The sequence below is a fragment of the Cygnus olor genome, chromosome 4 (genome assembly GCF_009769625.2).
Source record: "Cygnus olor isolate bCygOlo1 chromosome 4, bCygOlo1.pri.v2, whole genome shotgun sequence".
NCBI lineage: Eukaryota > Metazoa > Chordata > Aves > Anseriformes > Anatidae > Cygnus > Cygnus olor.
Genome location: NC_049172.1, coordinates 62,917,256 through 62,936,102, shown reverse-complemented (window position 1 = coordinate 62,936,102; position 18,847 = coordinate 62,917,256). Strand labels below are relative to the sequence as shown.

Sequence of the window (18,847 nt, the reverse complement as noted above, 5' to 3'; positions counted from 1 at the left end):
GAAACCAAGACACAATTTGAAAATGAAACAAAGGTCACGTGAAATACTTTATACAGGTGCATATAAATTACATTTGTGCACTTCAACATATCAAACCCAACAAACAGAAGTTCACTACAGGGAAACATGCTGATAAAGCAAATAGAGCATTAATGTTGCTGAACCTTCTCTGAATGAAGGCATGCTTTGAGAACTGAGATTAATATACTGTACACCCCTGACAGACAAAATGATTCACAGTGAACCAACTAACAAAACATGTTTCATATTAGACAGACCCAAAAAAAATAATTTCCTGTGTTTTTCATAACTATGAAGTGGTTATAAAAGTAACTTTAAGTAACTTTTTGTTTAGTTGTCTAATAGTGCTCCCCTCAGCCCTACAAATACATATAAATCAATTATTATAGCATCAGTTAATAAAAAGGCAAAAGGAGCTATCAATGACCAATAAAGATTTGGCAGAAATACAGTTCCTTAATATTCCATAAGTTAGCTTAAAAAAAGAAAAAATGGCTAAATGTTCTGAGAAATGGATATGCCCAATAAATAGGACCACAGGGATGTATTCACATTATAAAATGCTCAAAAGTGGATGGCATGGAAACAGAAAATGCCTCGTTCCCATATGATATTTCTTTGTCCAAAGGATACCAGAAATACTCTATTTTCCCTGCTGTAAACTAGAAGTGTTCTCCTCAGGTTAAACAACTATAATATATATCCAACCTAATAAACAAAGGCATAATGTGGTGAAACTAACCAAGTTCAAATGAAAAGAAAATGGTTTTACTGCGCATTTGCTCAGTAGTTTCTTTGCGCCTCAGTTTCCTAAGCTCTGACTTTGTAAGAAGACTGACTTTGTCTCCTTATGGCAGCAGTGCTTGGGATGTTAGCAGATGCTGCACTGGGTGAGAATAAAACCGACAACATTTCACAATGATCTATTCTAGTTCAATCTAAATACCAGACATGAAGCAAGAACTAGAGCACAAAATATTATCACCTGTGCTGCACGGGTCAAACTTGATTATAAAAAGGAGCTTATAGCTAAAATCTCTGAAATGAATCTTAGTCACACTGATGTCAAAGGCAAAACAGCATTACTGCTGGAACAGCAGTACTGTGGAACAAAACATTCAGTTTTGAATGCGTTATTTTTCAGTTCCCTCTCAAAGCAAAATCAAGAACATCCTAAAGCTTATCCCCACACAGCTGTCAATATGACAAAAATGAACTCAGTGGAAATATCACAATCAACAAAATTATTAAAATTATTAAAGTTATTACAATACTCATTATCGGATAATTTATTTCAAAATTAGAAGATGAGGGGTGTTAGCAGTTATTTCTGGTGACTACTAAAATGTCCGAAGATATGAAATATATTAGAGCAAAACAGCTAATTTGTAAGTACATTTCAATGCTGTAAGTACATTTCAAGAACATCATGACCACGTACAAGACGTTTTTTTCTGTCCATTTTGCTCTCTAGTGGCCTGCCTGCATTATTCATTGCCACACTTTAAGTCTAAATATATGAAGGAAACTTTGGTGTTCGTTCACTGCTTTTGAAGTCTGTAAGACCGCTTGGAACAAGCTAGGAGAACTGTATGCCGTGGGACTGTGACGTTGCTGTAGTCCTTACTCTTTCACGAATAGTAATTACTCCAGCAAGTGCATAAAGCAGACAGGCCCAGTTACATAAGGCTCAGTGCAAGTTTTTATGAACTGCAGAAAAGCATGATTAGTATGGGGGGGGGGGGGGAAACATGTTTCACACTTTTATTGTAAAGAACATGAGAATCTTACAGAAACTGCCAGAACAGATGTTCATAAATTGGGCCCTTAATCTACAGCACTTTCCAGGTTTTAAGCTATATCCACTGGTCTGTAGAACATATTCCTCTCTTTTTAATATAATTCTTCTGTTTAGTTTTTTTAATAAATAAGTTTATGACTTTAGTAGTGTTGCCAGCTGTTCAATTTTGATTTACTGTCAGAGTCTGCTTTAATATATAGTGGCTTTTGTGGCTTACCCATATAGATTACATTTTAAGCTTCAAGATATCACTATAAAGCAGCTGGAAAAAGTACTGGCTGTGCTCAGAAACCAGCATTATTGCTCTAGTGATCAACCACTTAAACATGCAACTACACCAGTAACTATTCTCTAAAAACCCTTTGGATACACCATTCCCAAAATTAAACTGCAAAACTTACTGTGTACGAAGAAGAGCTCTTAATGTACGTTCTTTAAAAAGCCAGTTCAAGAAAATTAATAATTATCAATTTTGCAGTGTATTAGCTGGCAATGCAGAGATTTCTACAATGATCATTCTTTATTCTTCCATTATATTGTTTCCATTACTTGTACTTTGTAGCTTGGGACAACTTAAGAAGTAAGAAGCCTTCACTTTAAAAACACCTCCCAAACAAACAAACAAAACAACTGCAAGTTCAAATGTCATTAATTACAGATATTTTCAGTAATTGCTCTTTATAGACATCAGTAGTGTTGTAGAAAGCTACAGTTACTATAGCATAAAAAAAAATAACAGAGTAAAGAAAACAATAAATAACTTCTAGGAAAACCCAGAACTTTTCTACAGCCTGTACTTGTATTGCATACTTTATAACTCCTTATATAGTGCTTTCTAGAAAGTGTCTTTACAACATGATGAGTAGTTACTGAATATTCCTCTTAAAGAGCTGTTGATACCCTTCATTCAAAATATTTTTTAGGCTCACAGAATTGCAATATAGCCAGACAAGGCTTTTTTTTTGCCCCTATTATGTGCAAGTACAGGTTATATTATTAAAATAAACTACCCCAACAGCATTCTTAGAATTGAACAGTGGATCAAAATAAAAAAAACTGTCAATACTCTACAACTGGACAAGTCCAGAATCGTTAGCCAGAACTACTAGTTGGTGTTTTTTCTTTAACTGAAAACTGCTTTTTCTGCTCAAAAACGTTCCTTTTCCCAAACAAAACTAACTTCCTAAAAAAAATCCAACCAGGAGAACAGTTTGTTTCAGAAATATCTCTATGGTGCTCAATCTGAGGGGTCTTTGTCTTGCACTGTCGTTTTCTCCCAAGTCTGGACTTGCCAATCAGACAGTATTTGTAACACATTACTCTGACAAAGTCCTACCATACCTAAAACGATGTGATACATCATTCATGGAAGACAAAGAGAAAACAAAAACAAACCAAAACAAAAACAAAAACAGCCCTTATAACCACAGCATAAGGAGCCCAGCCTGTAGGAGAACAGGAAGAAAAGCATGAGCATCCCACTTCCCATGATATAGCAATGGCATCTTCAGATCAAAATACTTAAAGATTTTCCGTAATGGTTTTGAAGAGTGTTCAGTAGACTCCAGAACGCCACAATTTTCTATGTGGACATCAGAACATAAACATTTTTAGGAACAGTCCTACTTAACAGCCTGACCAACAACTCTTACACCCTGCTTTTCTCCTTTGCATGACTACACCACATGAATTTTCATACAAACTTCTCCTGTAAATGTATAAACATTCAGCTACTGAGGGTCTCTCTTCTCTTCTTTCAATAGTATCAAAGGTGCACTATCAGTACAATCTTAACCTTTTTCCAGCCTTCATTCTAAATTAACTTATCCACCACAAAAATGTTTAAGATTTCAGAACCAGGCATTTTAAAGTTGCCCTCAATATACATAATGATTTTCCAAAATAATTTTCCTAGTACTTTCCAAAAGCAAGCCTTTCTTAAGGGAGTTTACTATTCTGTGTGTTCCACTAGGCTATTTAGCCTACACCTTTTCTGAATTTGTGTTTGTCCAGCATCTGAGAAAAAAAAAAAGAGCAATAAGCCTGATGACAGTGTTCAAATGATTTTTTATCCTATAAATGTAGGAATGCTTAAGCATAGGTTCTTTAGTCTCAGAAAAAGATAATGTTATTTCTCTTATATATATATATATATATATATATATATTTCAAGATATTGATTCTATCATTACATACAACTACAGTATTATCACACAAAATTAAGTAAACCTACTGGATGATATTTAATGAAAAAGAAACAACACATGGTATGTATAAAAAAAAAGTAATCCACAAGAATATTACAATCTATGAGCCAGTCATGAAAATACCAAAGTAAACTTGGAGCAGCCCAAATAAAGTCACTAGAATTGCTCCACGTTTATATCTACATAACCAACTGCAATTTTTATCTTACAGCCAATGATTCCCCACACTGAACAAAAGAATGCAGAAAATGTGGTATGGCTCATTTTACACTGTTAAAAAAAATTAAGCATTAAAAATACCAATCTGGATGAGATGGGATCTCACAGCAAATTATTTTGCAAAAGATCAACATAGCAAGATAATCCTACAGTATTATCTTAACTTTAATCTCTGTAAGAACTTCCAAGTTTTCTAAAGTATTTTCAGGACATTGTGTCAGAATTGTATTTTGCATACTACAAACTGCTGTTAATCATATTAATGGAGGTTATCCGTTATGACTGTCCTCCAAATTAACAAAGCCTATCTAATAGGCTCTAATCCTATCTAATAGGCTCTAATTGGATCTGAAATAATTACTGGTTACTTCCAATAAAAATCTTAAATTTTTAGGGTTTGTTGAACTAAAAGAGAAAGTTTAAGTCTTCCTTGCTGGTTAGGAAGAAACTTCTCTTCCATACTTTCTGCCTGTACAGAGTAGTAAACATATTCAGTTACTGCATACGTTTCAGTTGAAGTTGTAGTGTACCCATAAATACTGTGCAACTGTTACTATATTTTATTAGCCTAACTCTAAAACCGTGAGTCATTACAAAAAAAGATTAGTTTTATCTAGGTTTTAAATTGAAAATAACACTACAATAGCACTTGTCTCTTTTCCCCACTTTGTCCAAAATCTGAGTACTAATGTCCTATTCACACCTGAACATTGGTTATCCTCTATCATCAGCTTCCTTCAATAATAATATATGAGAATATATTTCCACAGTAGCTAATGGAGACATTCCTACAAATCAATGTGCTGCAGTGATACAGAAATAAAAGCCTATTTCACTGTAATGATGCTTCCAGACTTCCCTCAAGTCAGGTGGTTACTTGCAGTTAATGATCTGTGACATACCACACAAGTAGTCCTAAAAAGACTTATTATCCACTGCATGTGCAACAATATTTGCTTTATGGATGGCTAAATGAATGAAGACATTCAATGTAACTGTAAAAGTAAAATCAAAAGAAAACTTACAAGTAACATGTTTTCTTTGAGTAAAAGAGCTGTGAACATTTTCCATTAATACTTAACCTTTTGCTGGAGCAGTGCAACCACATATAATGCTTGAATCCATAAAGCCCAAGAGCTGTTCAGGGTTAACACTGATTAACTGCCCCCAATCAGAAGCTATAACTTTTAAAAATTTCAGAGAGCTTCACTCCACTAGTGAAATTAAACTGCATTTACAGCATGCGGCAAAGATGGGAGCACGAACACTTGCAAAGAAAATAAATTCTGTCCTATCTTAAAAACAGGTATTTTTTTTCAATCCAATAAAATAGATAAGAAATTGTTTGGGTTTTTTTTAATCGCATATTTTATCCTGCACTGACTTCCGTTAACATAATAACAGAAAAGAATAGCAAAATAACTTATAATAAGCTAAAATGCAACAGCACAATATCTCCCATGACTCTCAAGACTGTGCAGACATTCACACATTTTCTGTTTATAATTTTTTTCATTTACTAGACTCAGCTTTTGTCCACCATATGTCCACCGTAGATTAACTATTCCCTTAGGTACAATTAAGGGCTTTCCATTTGTTGTAAGAAGACCTAAGTATGAAGGACGCAGCCAGAAAAAACATTTCTACCTAAACCAAAAACAGAAGCACATTCAGCCTGGACTATGGTTTATGCAGCATCTTTTTTATTAGACGTGTGTCTACATTGCTAAATAAACTACAGACAAAATCCATGGAAACAGTAAGAGATCTCTCAGCATTTCGTTTGTGTATTATTGTAAAAATAGGATACATATACTGTTCTAACCTTTGTATTTAAACGGTTTACTTCTATTTCCATTTTTCAATGACATCTTTAAAGATTTTTCTGAATTTAAGCATAACTGTTAGTGAATGAGAATATATTATTTACTGGCACTTCCGTCACATTAGCATTTGAGTTCCAACCACACTAATAATATTCTACCAGGTCTTTGAAATTGATCTCAGTTCTTGGTTGGTCTTAGCAGGCAAAACTTATGTGAGCAAATGAAAAAAAGTGACAAGCAGACTCAGGATTAAGTGCAGGAAGGAGAAGAAACCAAGTTACCCACACTCACTGAAGTAAGAAAGCATAACATAAGGACAGTCTATTGGCTGGACTAGTTCATAACTACCCTCCTTTTTTGTTAAAGCACCATAAAATTAGAATGAGGAAATATCATTTTCAGCACGCAGTTTCCACAGTATCTAATCTGCCCTGATTCAAATGAACACAAATTTGTTGACTTTCATAGTATTATACCTGTTTATATCAGAGCCCATTGGAGGGCCACAAAGGGCCACTGGAACAGGCTGCCCACGGAGGCTGTGGAGTCTACTTCTCAGCAGGTCCCTTCCAACCACTACAATTCTGTGATTTAATTTGTGGCCAGATGCAACATTTATCACAACAGATCTGGGCCAGAATACAGGATGTATGTATGTCCAGATCCTTGTGACATAACCTGTCAGCTGGTTTCCCTTCTCAGGCAATGGAATACTAAGTAAATCTACAGAACAGCAATAAACCTTCCCCACACACTCCTTTCCTTTTGTTCTGTACAAATTTCTGTGAGCTTAGTTACCTTCTAAGGAATCACACTTGGGGCTTCTATCCCTGTGTGACATATATCACAGTTAAGTATTGCCCACATAGCAATGTAACAGAGAAAATTAAATAGACCATTTTGGCACTGAAGGCAGCCAGCTCCACTACTATTACACCAAGCATGATTTAGGATCAAAATCTTGCAAGACAGATGTTTTCTCAGACAAGCAATGCAACTTTATCACTCCAGAATTTGTATGTTTTCACCTTGCTCCCATCTCTAAAGTAATACAGAATACATTCAGACACTGTGTTGGAAATTTATCATTATGGTGAATAAAAGACCATTTTCACCTGTGGTTTTCCCATTCATTAATTTAAGTTTCTTGATAAAAATAATTTTTAAAGAGTTAACTGACCACTGAAAGAAACAAATACATAAGACTGTGATTTTCTACTAATCTTACAAGTTAGTCGAGACAAACATTCTATACATATTTTAAAACAGGGTAGCATTCTACATTTATTCAAATGAGTTGGTAAATTGACCGTAGCATAGGACAAGGTTTTCTTTTTAAGGGAGTCTCTACATGTAAGTAGTTTACCCTCCAATCCCAGGAGCACATATGGGACCTGCTGTCAGACATACAGGAACTTTAGTTTAATCAGGCATAAGACTCAAAAGAACAGGGGTCTTTGCATTTGCTGTTCAACACTTGTCTTAATTACAGGTGAAGGACCTAACAAGTGCAAGCCCACAGGAAACAAGAACAGAAAACAGCTGGGGGAGGTGAGAAGGGACAAGAGAATAAATGTGTAGAGCTGAACTTTAATATGCCAGACCCAAAAAGAGTATTAATGAAGTAGTGTTCTCAGTACAACTGGGGAGTCTAAGTGGCTAAAGCAGTAACCGAGTCCAAATGCAGGCTGGGTATGTCCTGTTACCAGCCAGACTCACATTAGTACACAGTACGCCAAATGTTCATTGGGATCAGGGCTGGAAAATGTTTCTTTCTGCGCTCAGATAAGATAGGTAAAAAGATTTTACATTGTATGTAAATGCAAGTTAAAGAGTACACTAAAATGTAACCTTTCAACTTCCCAGTGTAACAGCATATCACTTCCTGTTCAGAGATAGCACTCCAAGATCAATTAATCATGGCTAAGACGAACAAATGGTCAACATTCTTAATTAGTGTTGATGCATTCTCCTCTGTGCCCTCATCTGTCATGAAGACTGTTTAAAAATCTGAGTTATTAGTCTTTATTGAGGAGTGGATCTGGTTAATATCTCTAGGGATAGAAAACATTCATCCATCCACTATACAACGGTACCTGATAATTCCTAGTCCCTATATAAGCTACAGATAACCACCGCCCTAAGACCATCTAGGTAGCTATAAATCAAAATGAGTGTAGCTCCCATGCAACCTGGGTTAATTTTTGTTTACAATATATCCACTGAAAAAGTTGGTAGGACACTTGAGGACTCTGCTTGTAGATTAGTGCAGAGGAAAATATATATAGTAGTAGTCAAGGTAGAAAGGAAAGAAACACATCAGTCACGCATAACACCATAAAACCTCTCTAACTCACACTAACAGCTAGAAGATCCACTGTGAATTACTGAACTCTAAATCAATCCTAAGTTTAAGCAAAGATCTTAAGTGAAAAAATACACTTCATTCACTTGATGACCACAGCTTCATTTATACTACACAATATAACTCAAAAGTATTTCACGGTAACATGTCTATAAACGTTACTGCACTGAAGCTCAAAGGTATTTGTTAATCTTCACAATAAGGCTCAAACCTTTATATCTGGTGCAACTGAAGTTGTACATAGCAACACAGAAATAAGCACAGTTCAAATATACGTTATATTAAATAAAACTACTGCAAAGTAAGTTACAAAGGAAGTTAAATTTAAGATTCCACACTAACCATAAACTTTAGGATTGTTATGATCTTACAATTTATAACTAACATAAAAAAGAAATTCAACTTTACACTTTACAATTCTATTTGTTGTTTATCAAATGCACAAATCACAGAATCACAGAATTGTAGGGGTTGGGAGGGACCTCAAGAGATCATCGAGTCCAACCCCTCTGCCAAAGCAGGTTCCCTAGAGCAGGTTGCCCAGGTAGGCATCCAGACGGGCCTTGAATATCTCCAGAGAAGGAGACTCCACAACCTCCCCGGGCAGCCTGTTCCAGTGCTCTGTCACCCTCACCATGAAGAAGTTCTTTCACGTGTTGGTGCGGAACTTCCTGTGCTCCATTTTGTGGCCATTGCCCCTTGTTCTGTCCCCACAGACCACTGAAAAGAGGTTGGCCAAACTCCTCTGTCTCCCACATGTCAGGTGTTTATAAGCATTGATAAGGTCCCCTCTCAGTCTTCTTTTCTCCAGGCTGAACAGACCCAGGTCTCTCAGCCTTTCCTCACAGGGGAGATGCTCCAGGCCCCGTATCATCTTGGTGTCCCTCCGCTGCACTCCATCTATCCAGATCTCTGTCTTTTTTGTACTGGGGAGCCCAGACCTGGACACAGTACTCCAGGTGAGGCCTGGCCAGGGCAGAGTAGAGGGGGAGGATCACCTCCCTTGACCTGCTGGCCATGCTTCTTTTAATGCACACCAGGATGCCGTTGGCCTTCTTGGCCACCAGGGCACACTGCTGGCTCATGGCCAACCTGTTGTCCACCAGGACCCCCAGGTCCTTTCCCGCAGAGCTGCTCTCCAGCAGGTCATACCCCAGCCTGTACTGATACATGTGGTTGTTCCTTCCCAAGTGCAGGACTCTACAAAATTCTTATTGAGGTATCTGAATGCTGGCCCAACTTTTCAAATGCCAAGCAATTATCTTCATTCGTTCTTAGCAATATTTTTAAAACTTTTATCAGAAAGATAGAATTAGAATAGTGTTAGATTGACTGTTAGAAACATAACCCCCATTCCTAAAAAGAGAAAAAAGGAAGACCCGGGAAATTACAGGCCAGTCAATCTCACCTCTGTGCCTGGCAAGACCATGGAGCAGATCCTCCTGGAAACTATGCTAAGGCACATGGAAAATAGGGAGGTGATTGGTGACAGCCAACATGGCTTCACTAAGGGCAGATCATGCCTCACAAATGGGTGATATTCTATGACAGGGCTACAGGGTTGGTGGATAAGGGAAAAGCAACTGACACCACCTACCTGGACTTATACAAAGCATTAGACACTGTCCCACACGACATCTTTGTCTTCTAATTGGAGAGAGCCGGATTTAATAGATGGACCACTTGGTTGATAAGGAATTGGCTGGATGGTCACACTCAAAAGAGTTGAGGTCAACAGCTCAATGCCCAGGTGGAGATCAACAATGAGTGGCATTCTGCTGGGGTTGGTATTGGGACCTGCTTTATTTAACATCTTTGTCAGTGACATGGACAGTGGGATTGAGCGCACCCTCAGCAAGTTTGCCAATGATACCAAGGCCAGGCTGGATGGGGCTTTGAATGACCTGGTCTAGTGGGAGGTGTCCCTGCCCATGGCAACAGGGTTGGAACTGGGTGATCTTTACAGTCCCTTCCAACCCAAGCCATTCTGTGATTCTCTGAATCACTTGCCTGAGGGTGTGAATATAGCTGGATATTTTTCTAAAACACACAAATAACTCCAAAAAACAAGTACAGTTCTGAGACAAACTACTGACTGAAATTATTTGTTCTTTACAATGTACAAGGTCAAATAAGTTCATTAGTTCATCAAATGGCTTTTACTGACTTCAAACCTATTGCTCTTATGTTATGCATAGATCTCTTATAATTTACTGAGTAAAGCTGAGCTATTCTGAACACAGTGATTCCATCTGAAGAACTTGTTATCAGTAGCTTTATCCTTTCATAATATACAAGAATCAATACCATACTTCTATATAAACACTTACCTTGTTTGTTATTTCTGTAACATCAGTAACCTCTCACAGGCCATTGAAGTATTGAGAGGGAAGCCCTCCTAGATATTCTTCTGTTTTACCAAATTCATAAAAGTAATGCAGTTCTAAAAGCTGAACTTTTTATCACGCTGAAATAAAATTAAAAGCATGACAACTGTAAAAGTATCTCCTGCCTGCCTTCTTTTGAGAGATACCAAGGGGTTCAATGTGTGCAAAAACAACAAGCATCCTTAGGACCACACGAAAGCATTAGCTTGCTTTTTTTCTTTATATACAGTTTCTGATGAAAAGCAAGGTAGCAAGTACACTATTCCTTCAGCTGCCATCATCATGAAATGAAAACCATTTCCCTAGTCAGCATCAGTCTTTATCTGGAAACTCACCTACAAAACCGTATTTTGTTTGCAGACGCTCCCCAGGAAATATTTGGATTTTAAAGAATCATAGGCATATATATATGAGAAGAAAATATATACTAAAGGTATAATTACAAAACAAAGTCCTCTAATTGCAAATGAAAAACAGAGTTTGATCTACTACCTCTGTGCTGTCATTCTAGCAAAAGAATTTTACTTATCCTATGTTACAAAGTATCCTACTGCAAATACCTCTTACCATTTACAGAACTCCAGTCAGCAAGTACAGTTCTGGGACAAAATATAAGTCAGTGAAAAGTGTTTTTCATAAGAATTTCAACAGAATCTGTATTATTGATTCTGGTCTGCTGCAGGACAACACTATCTATGTTATACTTTTAGAAGTGTTATCTGTATATTGTAACTCTAAGAGCTTCTCTGTTTTCTTCACAGTCTCACAATGAAGATCATAAAATGTTATAGCATTGTAGTAGCAACACTACATTAATGCTTCTGAATGAAAGTGTTGTCTCTACATTGTATGAAAATTATTTTAAACAATACTACCTTTCTGGATGAGGGTGTGGGTTTTTTTTCCAGATTTGTTCTTGATGCGGACATTGTGACATGGACGCAAAGGAATCAGAAAGTCAAAAGAAAGAGTCTGTTGTATGTTGTTCAAATAAATATATTTAAATTGTTAAAAATGGGTACCTGCTTCTACCACTTGACTTTGTTTATAAAATTGTTTTATGTTGCTCTTATCTTCGATAGAAAAAGGGTAATAGAACAAGGATCAAGACCTCAGATACGCTAATAATAATATTTCTGAAAAATTCTTAATTGGAAATGGGGGAATTTGTTATCCAGCTAATTAGAAAACTAATGAGGCGATGGTTATTTAAAGGGGCATATTTTAGTTGTCAGAAGAAAAGGATTATATCATACTTACATGATCAAAAAGGATCAAAAAGAGGACAAGTTTAAAAAAAATCCCACAGAACAACAGGAAATAAGTAAACTCGTGCAAAATCAGAGATAGCATGTAAAAAGGCCTAATTAACAACTCAATTATTGTGTCTAGTTACTTTAAGTAACAGATTAAGAGCTTAATATACCAGCCTCTTGACCTACAGAACCATGAAATGTATCTGTTATTAGAGCCAGGAATGCTTCTCAGGTCTGCATTCTAGATGCATGCCACAGCTATATCCTGAAGCCCTATCAAACTCAAACACTGGTGAGACATCTCTCCATTCCTGTGTGCTGCTCTCCAAGTAAAGACAACACAGGCAGATAGGCTGCAACAAGTTCCTCAACCTAACTGCCCAGAACCCTGAGGTACACCCAAATATGACATCTGTACACGGCAATAATGCACAAGACAGTATTATTTAGTTTCATTTTACTAATGATATATGCCCTGTGACATTTCTTCACTAGAGAGCAACATCCAGAGTATTCCAATTAATATTTAAATATGAGTAACTTACTTTTATTTCCAACCAAGGCCACAAGTGGCTGTGTTTCTGATTCTTCAGTCACTTTTTTTACCACATTATACCAGTCCTCTAAATTTTCAAAGCTCTGGCAGTTGGTAATATCGTAAACCAAAAGAATACCCTAAAGAAAAAGATACATTTAAAATGCTACAAGTTGTAAAAATATTTTAATATGGCAAAATCTGCATTAGTCTTATTTATTATTATAATAAGATAGGGCATTTACAATTAATGGCATTTTATCTTCTCAGGAATAAAACAAGAGTCAGTGTAAGCCACTGTAATAAACAAATTTTACTACAGTACTTCTTCTGCATTCCGTGTGTTCCAAATTCAGACACTAGCTGAACTACAAAGGGAGAAAAATATGGCAATTCAGGAAAGATTACAATTAGTTATATTAGAAATATGTCAAATTGCATATGCATTATGAAAAAGCCAAAAAGCATTTTATACTAATAGTAAGAGAAAAATCACACTGGAGAAGGACTTTTATTTTAGCTAATCTTATTTGTAGTTTACTGTTCCCTTTCTGAGAAAAAAAGAAAAAACAGCTTAATCATACATTTCTGCACATTGCCCAACTTGTTGCATCTCTGCTTTCCTTTGGGAAGAAAGTCAAGCTCCCTTCCTTTACTGCTGTAGAAGGCAAGCAAGAAGTACTGACAATCTTTTTAATTTTCAAAGGACAAATTAAAAATGGTCAGAAGTCAAGAAGAGGGTAGTTCCATGTATTTCAGAGGCTGTGGACCAGGCTGCAGGTAATGAATAGTCAAAAGAGGCATTCCTGAGAATCTTGTATACAAGGAATAACGTTAGAATTAGATTCTGTTGTGCTTGTTTTCATGGAGTTCACATCACCTGCAACTGAGCACTGTTTCTCATATTAAAATTTAATGAATATTTTTTCAAAATAATAATAATTAATAAATACAATTCATACAAATACATAAAGATTTTTCAAGTCAAGCCTTTCAGAGGCTTGTCTGGGCCCAGCTTTACTTGATAGTTTCATAAGGACTGCCTTAGATCACAAAATATAACGTACACGTTAAATTAATTTCACAGACTATACAAACTGGTAAAGACTACAAGAGTATTTTGAAGACAGTTTAGATTATAAAATGAGAAACAAATCTAAAAATAATAGGACGCAATTCAATAAGTACTATGACAAGTTCAAAGGAAGCAATAATCAGCTGCACGAGGATAGGAAACATCTGGCTTTGTAGCAGGTTCTATAGAAAAGGATCAAGGAGTTACAGTAGATCACAGTTGAATATAAATCAAGCTTATTTTTTTTAATGAAAAAGGCAAATATCACACTGGCACAAAACACTTCAGGTGAAGTATTGCGTCCAACTCTGGTCACGATGTCAAGAAAAGGACAGGCTAGAAGATAACTAACAGTATCAGAGGTTTAGAAAACATGACGAACATCAGAAAGTTGAAAAAAATGGAATGCTTCAATAAACACAAGACTGATGAAAGGCATATGAAAGGCATGATGATGCTGGTAAAAGTTTGAAGAGAAGATATCAGTAGTTCTCTTTTTATATGCTTTTATGCATAGTCTGCAGACACCACTGAATTCAGAGGACCAGCCAACATACTTAAGGGTAGGGCTACATTCTGCACGTGGACACACTCAAGAAATGGGCAAACAAGAACCTTTCAACATTCAGCAAGGACAAATGCAAAGTCCTACAGCTGAGGAGGAATAAACAGTGCAGGCTGGGAGCAACTGAAAGTGACCTTCATGTCTTGGTAGACAGCAAACCAAATAGAAGCCGGCGATGATCCCTGGTAGCAAGGATGGCCAACAGGATTCTGGGCTGCATTAGCAGGAGCACAGCCACTAGACTGAGGGACATGTTAATAGCAGCACGTGTCAAATCACATCTAAACTCCAGTCTTAGGTACCACAAGACATCAGTCAGCAGGAGTAAGTTCAGTGGAAGGTCATGAGATGACCAGAAGCTGGAGCGTTTGTCCTATCAGGAAAAGCTGAGGGAACGAAACTTGTTCACTATGCGGAAGAGATGGCTTTGCAGGGACCTAAAAGCAGCCTTCCCAGACCCAGGAGGAGGCTGTCGAGAAGATGGAATCACAATAGCGTGTGGCAAGAGCATGAAAAACAATGGGTAAAAGTTGAAACGAGAGATTCTAACTATAGACAAGGAAAAGATTTTCAGTATGAGGAGAACCAAGCAGTGGAATAGGTTGTACAAAAAGGTTGTGAAGTCTCCATCCCAGAGATTTCTAGAAGGAACTGGAGTAATTTAATCTCATCTCACAGCTGACCCTACTTTGAGCAGAAGGTTAACTAGAGACCTCATGAGACCCCTTCCAGCCTGAACCTTCTTATGATTCTGTGATCAGTAAAACACGCAGCAATCCCCCTTTTCCTGCAATGCCATCAACTCCTTGGCAAACTGAGTTCTTGTGACTTATATTGGTATGTCTACTATTACTTCTGAAGAACAGCTTTCACTAGTTTCTCTAAGAAAGTTAAGAATTGTGACACCCATCTTTTCCCTATCTTTCTCCCTTTATTTCACCAATAAATCTAATATTAAACATCCGCTTCCCTCGTCCAACTTTTCTACAATTTATCCCTTCGTATCTTGTCTCAGTAACTCCTGAACATTTTTCTAACTATCCAAATGACTTCGCATGTATATATGTCTTTTATAATATAAGCCTTGTTTTAGAAAAAATATACCAATGTTATTAAACACTTGGTGGAAAAGAAATTCGAGCTGAAGGACAGGTATTGTAAAGGCAAAAAAAAAAGTTGAAAGCTGTAAATGAGAAAATGCACACAGCACCTTTCTTTCACCAGCAGTCAAGTCCTCTTCTCGCCACCTTGCAAAAATCTAAAGCACCTTCAACACTGACAAGTTAAGCACTTAATGTTGGCTGTTTCTACTAATTCTTCATCAAAATGCTACACTGCTACAGATCGTCAAGTGTAGCCAATTCCTTCAGAAGAAAGGGCATTCATTGTCGATTTACCGTGAAAGATATTATTGAACGAAGTTTGGAACTAGCTTCCTTTTTTTTTCCACCTTTCTCCATGACCTAACACAATGCCATGAAAGCATATTCTTTTCTTAACTACTCTCTTTTTAAACCTTGTGAATATTTGTTGTACTTGACAGATACAATATCTCAGAGATAGGAAAAAAGGCACCACAGCATCCAGATCATAAAGACCACTTCCTGCCTAAGTTCTGTCAAAAAAGCACTTTGTAAGCAACTTAATGTGATGTGAATAAAGGACTAGCCATAACTCCACAGCTAAAATTTCTTTTTTTTTTTATTTAAGATAGAAAACCCATCATTGCTTTCCCCCAAAATGCATTATTTTCCACCCACTTACAGCATATGGACTACTATGGAATGAGTAGACAGCATAAAGCCTGCTATTTCCCTATTATGCATGAGGAATTGAGATGGAAAATTAACACTGGCTTTTTATTATTATTATTATTTTAAATAATTAGCACATTTCACTGCCATGAAAAAGGTTTGAAACATATGGAGGACAACATGCCGAGAACAGTATACTAATTCTCTAGTCTCCAGCAATGTGGCAAATAGTCCCTGCTTGCATAATTGCAGTTCAGTAATAGAGACATTTTGCTTACATTAGTACATATGTGAGTGCTTTTTGTTTCAGAATTATAGAATATGTTCAAAAAATAGGCCACTGGAAACTTAGAATATTGCAGAAATGATTTGCTGGTCCCTAGAGAAGGTAGAGTCTGCAGTACTTTTACTACTATTAACAAGCCAATTTATGAGGTAGCATATGCCAGCTTTTAAAGATACTTTAAACTAGATACATGGATAGGGTCAGCAATTACAGCTGAGAGATAGGAGTGGTTCTGAAATATTTACTACACAAACAGCAGCAGTGCTATTATACAACAGAACTGCAATTATGGAAGTGTCATAACAGTATGAATATATTGACTGGTTGAATACTGGACAATCACCATTTGAAAGGTGTCAAGTTTATTGTGATAAATCTTGGACATCAAAGAAAGCTACAGAGAGCAGTAACTAAAAACACTTGTTTTGGTCTTCAGGCTTATCCTCAGCTGCCCTCCTCTTATGAGGAATTTCAGTATGAATTAACTAAATTTTCCTTTTATTTTTTAACGTTCATGAAGTGTTAGAGCAAAACTGTAATTTTTTTTCTAATATTAACTTTAGTAGAGTAACCTCATTATACCTTGCAAATCTACAGAAATGTTATTTTCACATTTTCACCTGTGCCAGTGCTTGGTCACCCTCAGTATTTCCTGATGTTCAGATGGTACTGTGTTCGTTTGTGAACGCTGTCTGTCACTGGATACCACTGAAAGGAGCTTGGCTGTCTTCTTAGCCCCCCTCTTTATATTTATACACACTGATGAGCCTTCTCTTCTCCAAACTGAAGAGTCACAGCTCTCTCTACCTTTCCTCACGTGTGATGCTCCAATACATTAAGCAGCTTGGTGGTCCTTCGCTGGACACTCTCCAGAGCCAGCTGGCTCTCTGGCAGTCGATTCCCAGCCTGTACTGTTGCCCAAGGTTACTCTGTGCCAGGTGCAGCATTTTTCATTTGCCTTCACTGAACTTCACAACATTTCTGTTGACCCATTCCTTTTGTTTGTCATAGTCTCTTGCAGTATCAGCCCTCACCTCCAGCACAGTGACCCTTCCTCCCCTGTTTGGAATCATTTGCAAACTTACAATGTTTTGTTCCATTGTTCACAGGATTAATAAGACATGAAATAGTATCAACCCCTAAGGAATGCAACTCATAGCCAGACACCAGAAAGACACAGAGCTGTGGACCACCTCCCTTTAAGTCCAGCTGTCTGTTCAGTTTTTCAGTCACCTTACGGTCCATCCATCTAATCTACATCTATACATTTTGTCTGTATGAGTACCAGGAGAAATTACATCAAAGGTCTTGCTGAAGTCAAGGTAAACAACATCCACTGCTCTCCTCTCCACAGAGATGGTCATCTCACCACAGCAGGCAATCGAATTGGTTGGGCAAAATTTACCCTTGATAATTCCATGCTAGCTCTTCCTAATTACTTTCTTGCTGCTTTGCCATCCATTCACGTGAATTTTTCTATGTACACAGAAGGAATTTGCCTTCTAAGTATTCCTACTTGTTCTACTTCATCTTTCCCCTTTGTCTTCTACAAAGCTACAGATGCTCAACATGAAAAAAGCTTCTGCCTGGAAATAAACTGCAAGCAGAATTTCAGAATTATTCATGGTGTTTCATGAATAGCTGAAAAATAAAGATCAGTTTTATCTGTCTTTCAAAGACGCTGTTACAAAACTAATAGAAAAGTGTCTTGAAAGTCAGCTCCAATGATAAGAAGCCTGTTACAGAAATTGACATTGTTCACCAATATCAGGAGTGAGAACGGCCATTAGATCCTTAAAAAAATAGATTTGCAATGATGTGGAGGGGGTTTAATAGAAAAGAAATGAAGAGATTGGATGTAGGGTTTTTTGTTGTTAATATGCTCAGAATGGCTAAAAGTCATATTATTCTGACTTTAGACTTACTGATATCAACTTTTTCACCTACTTTGGGGTACTGGCATTAATTTTTGATGTATTATCAAGGAACAAGGGATAAGGAACTCCTGAGTTTATCACCAAATGCAGTGCAGGAAAAAGGTTAACAGCCTTTTATTTCATTCACTGAGTTCACTTTGTGCATATGGCAACAATTTGTGATTAATCAAATTCTCTCTGTCATGGAAGCCAGTTTCTCCTGTTGCTTGGTATATCTTTCGCAGAGCAGCAAAGTGTTTTTTTTATTAAAAATAAGAAAAACTTATAAAACAGATGCAACAGCTAAAAACACTTATATTTGTTTCTGAAAGTGACAAAATGTTAAGTTTATCTTTATCCAATCAGTAATTCCTAATCTTCTTAAGATTAGCCATTCCTGTGCTGCACTTATCAGCACAAAGGTTCTATCCAAATCAAGTTTTAGGATTCCATACTTCATAAATTATTGCAGGAAAAAAATACATTTATTTTCTGATAAATGTAATATCATATAATGAAACATATCGAGCTTATTGTTCTCATTACAAACTCCAAATTAAATAACAGAGTACATTTTAGGATTAATCATTTTAAAAAGTCTGGCATACAGTGCATCCTCCTAAATCAGCTCATA

At 36.8% G+C, this 18,847-nt stretch overlaps 1 protein-coding gene across 4 annotated transcripts in view; it reads right to left on the bottom strand.

The window, feature by feature from the left end:
- RAB28 (RAB28, member RAS oncogene family) overlaps positions 1–18,847 on the bottom strand; it is a 62,050-nt gene that overhangs the window by 30,073 nt on the left and 13,130 nt on the right. For all 4 annotated transcript variants that reach the window (XR_005819421.1, XM_040555606.1, XM_040555607.1 and 1 more), the window contains exon 4: positions 12,628–12,757. Coding sequence is in view for 3 of the 4 variants with exons in the window: in XM_040555606.1 (XP_040411540.1) it covers positions 12,628–12,757 (130 nt within the window). In the remaining variant the exon portion in view is untranslated. The remainder of the gene's footprint in view (positions 1–12,627; positions 12,758–18,847) is intronic.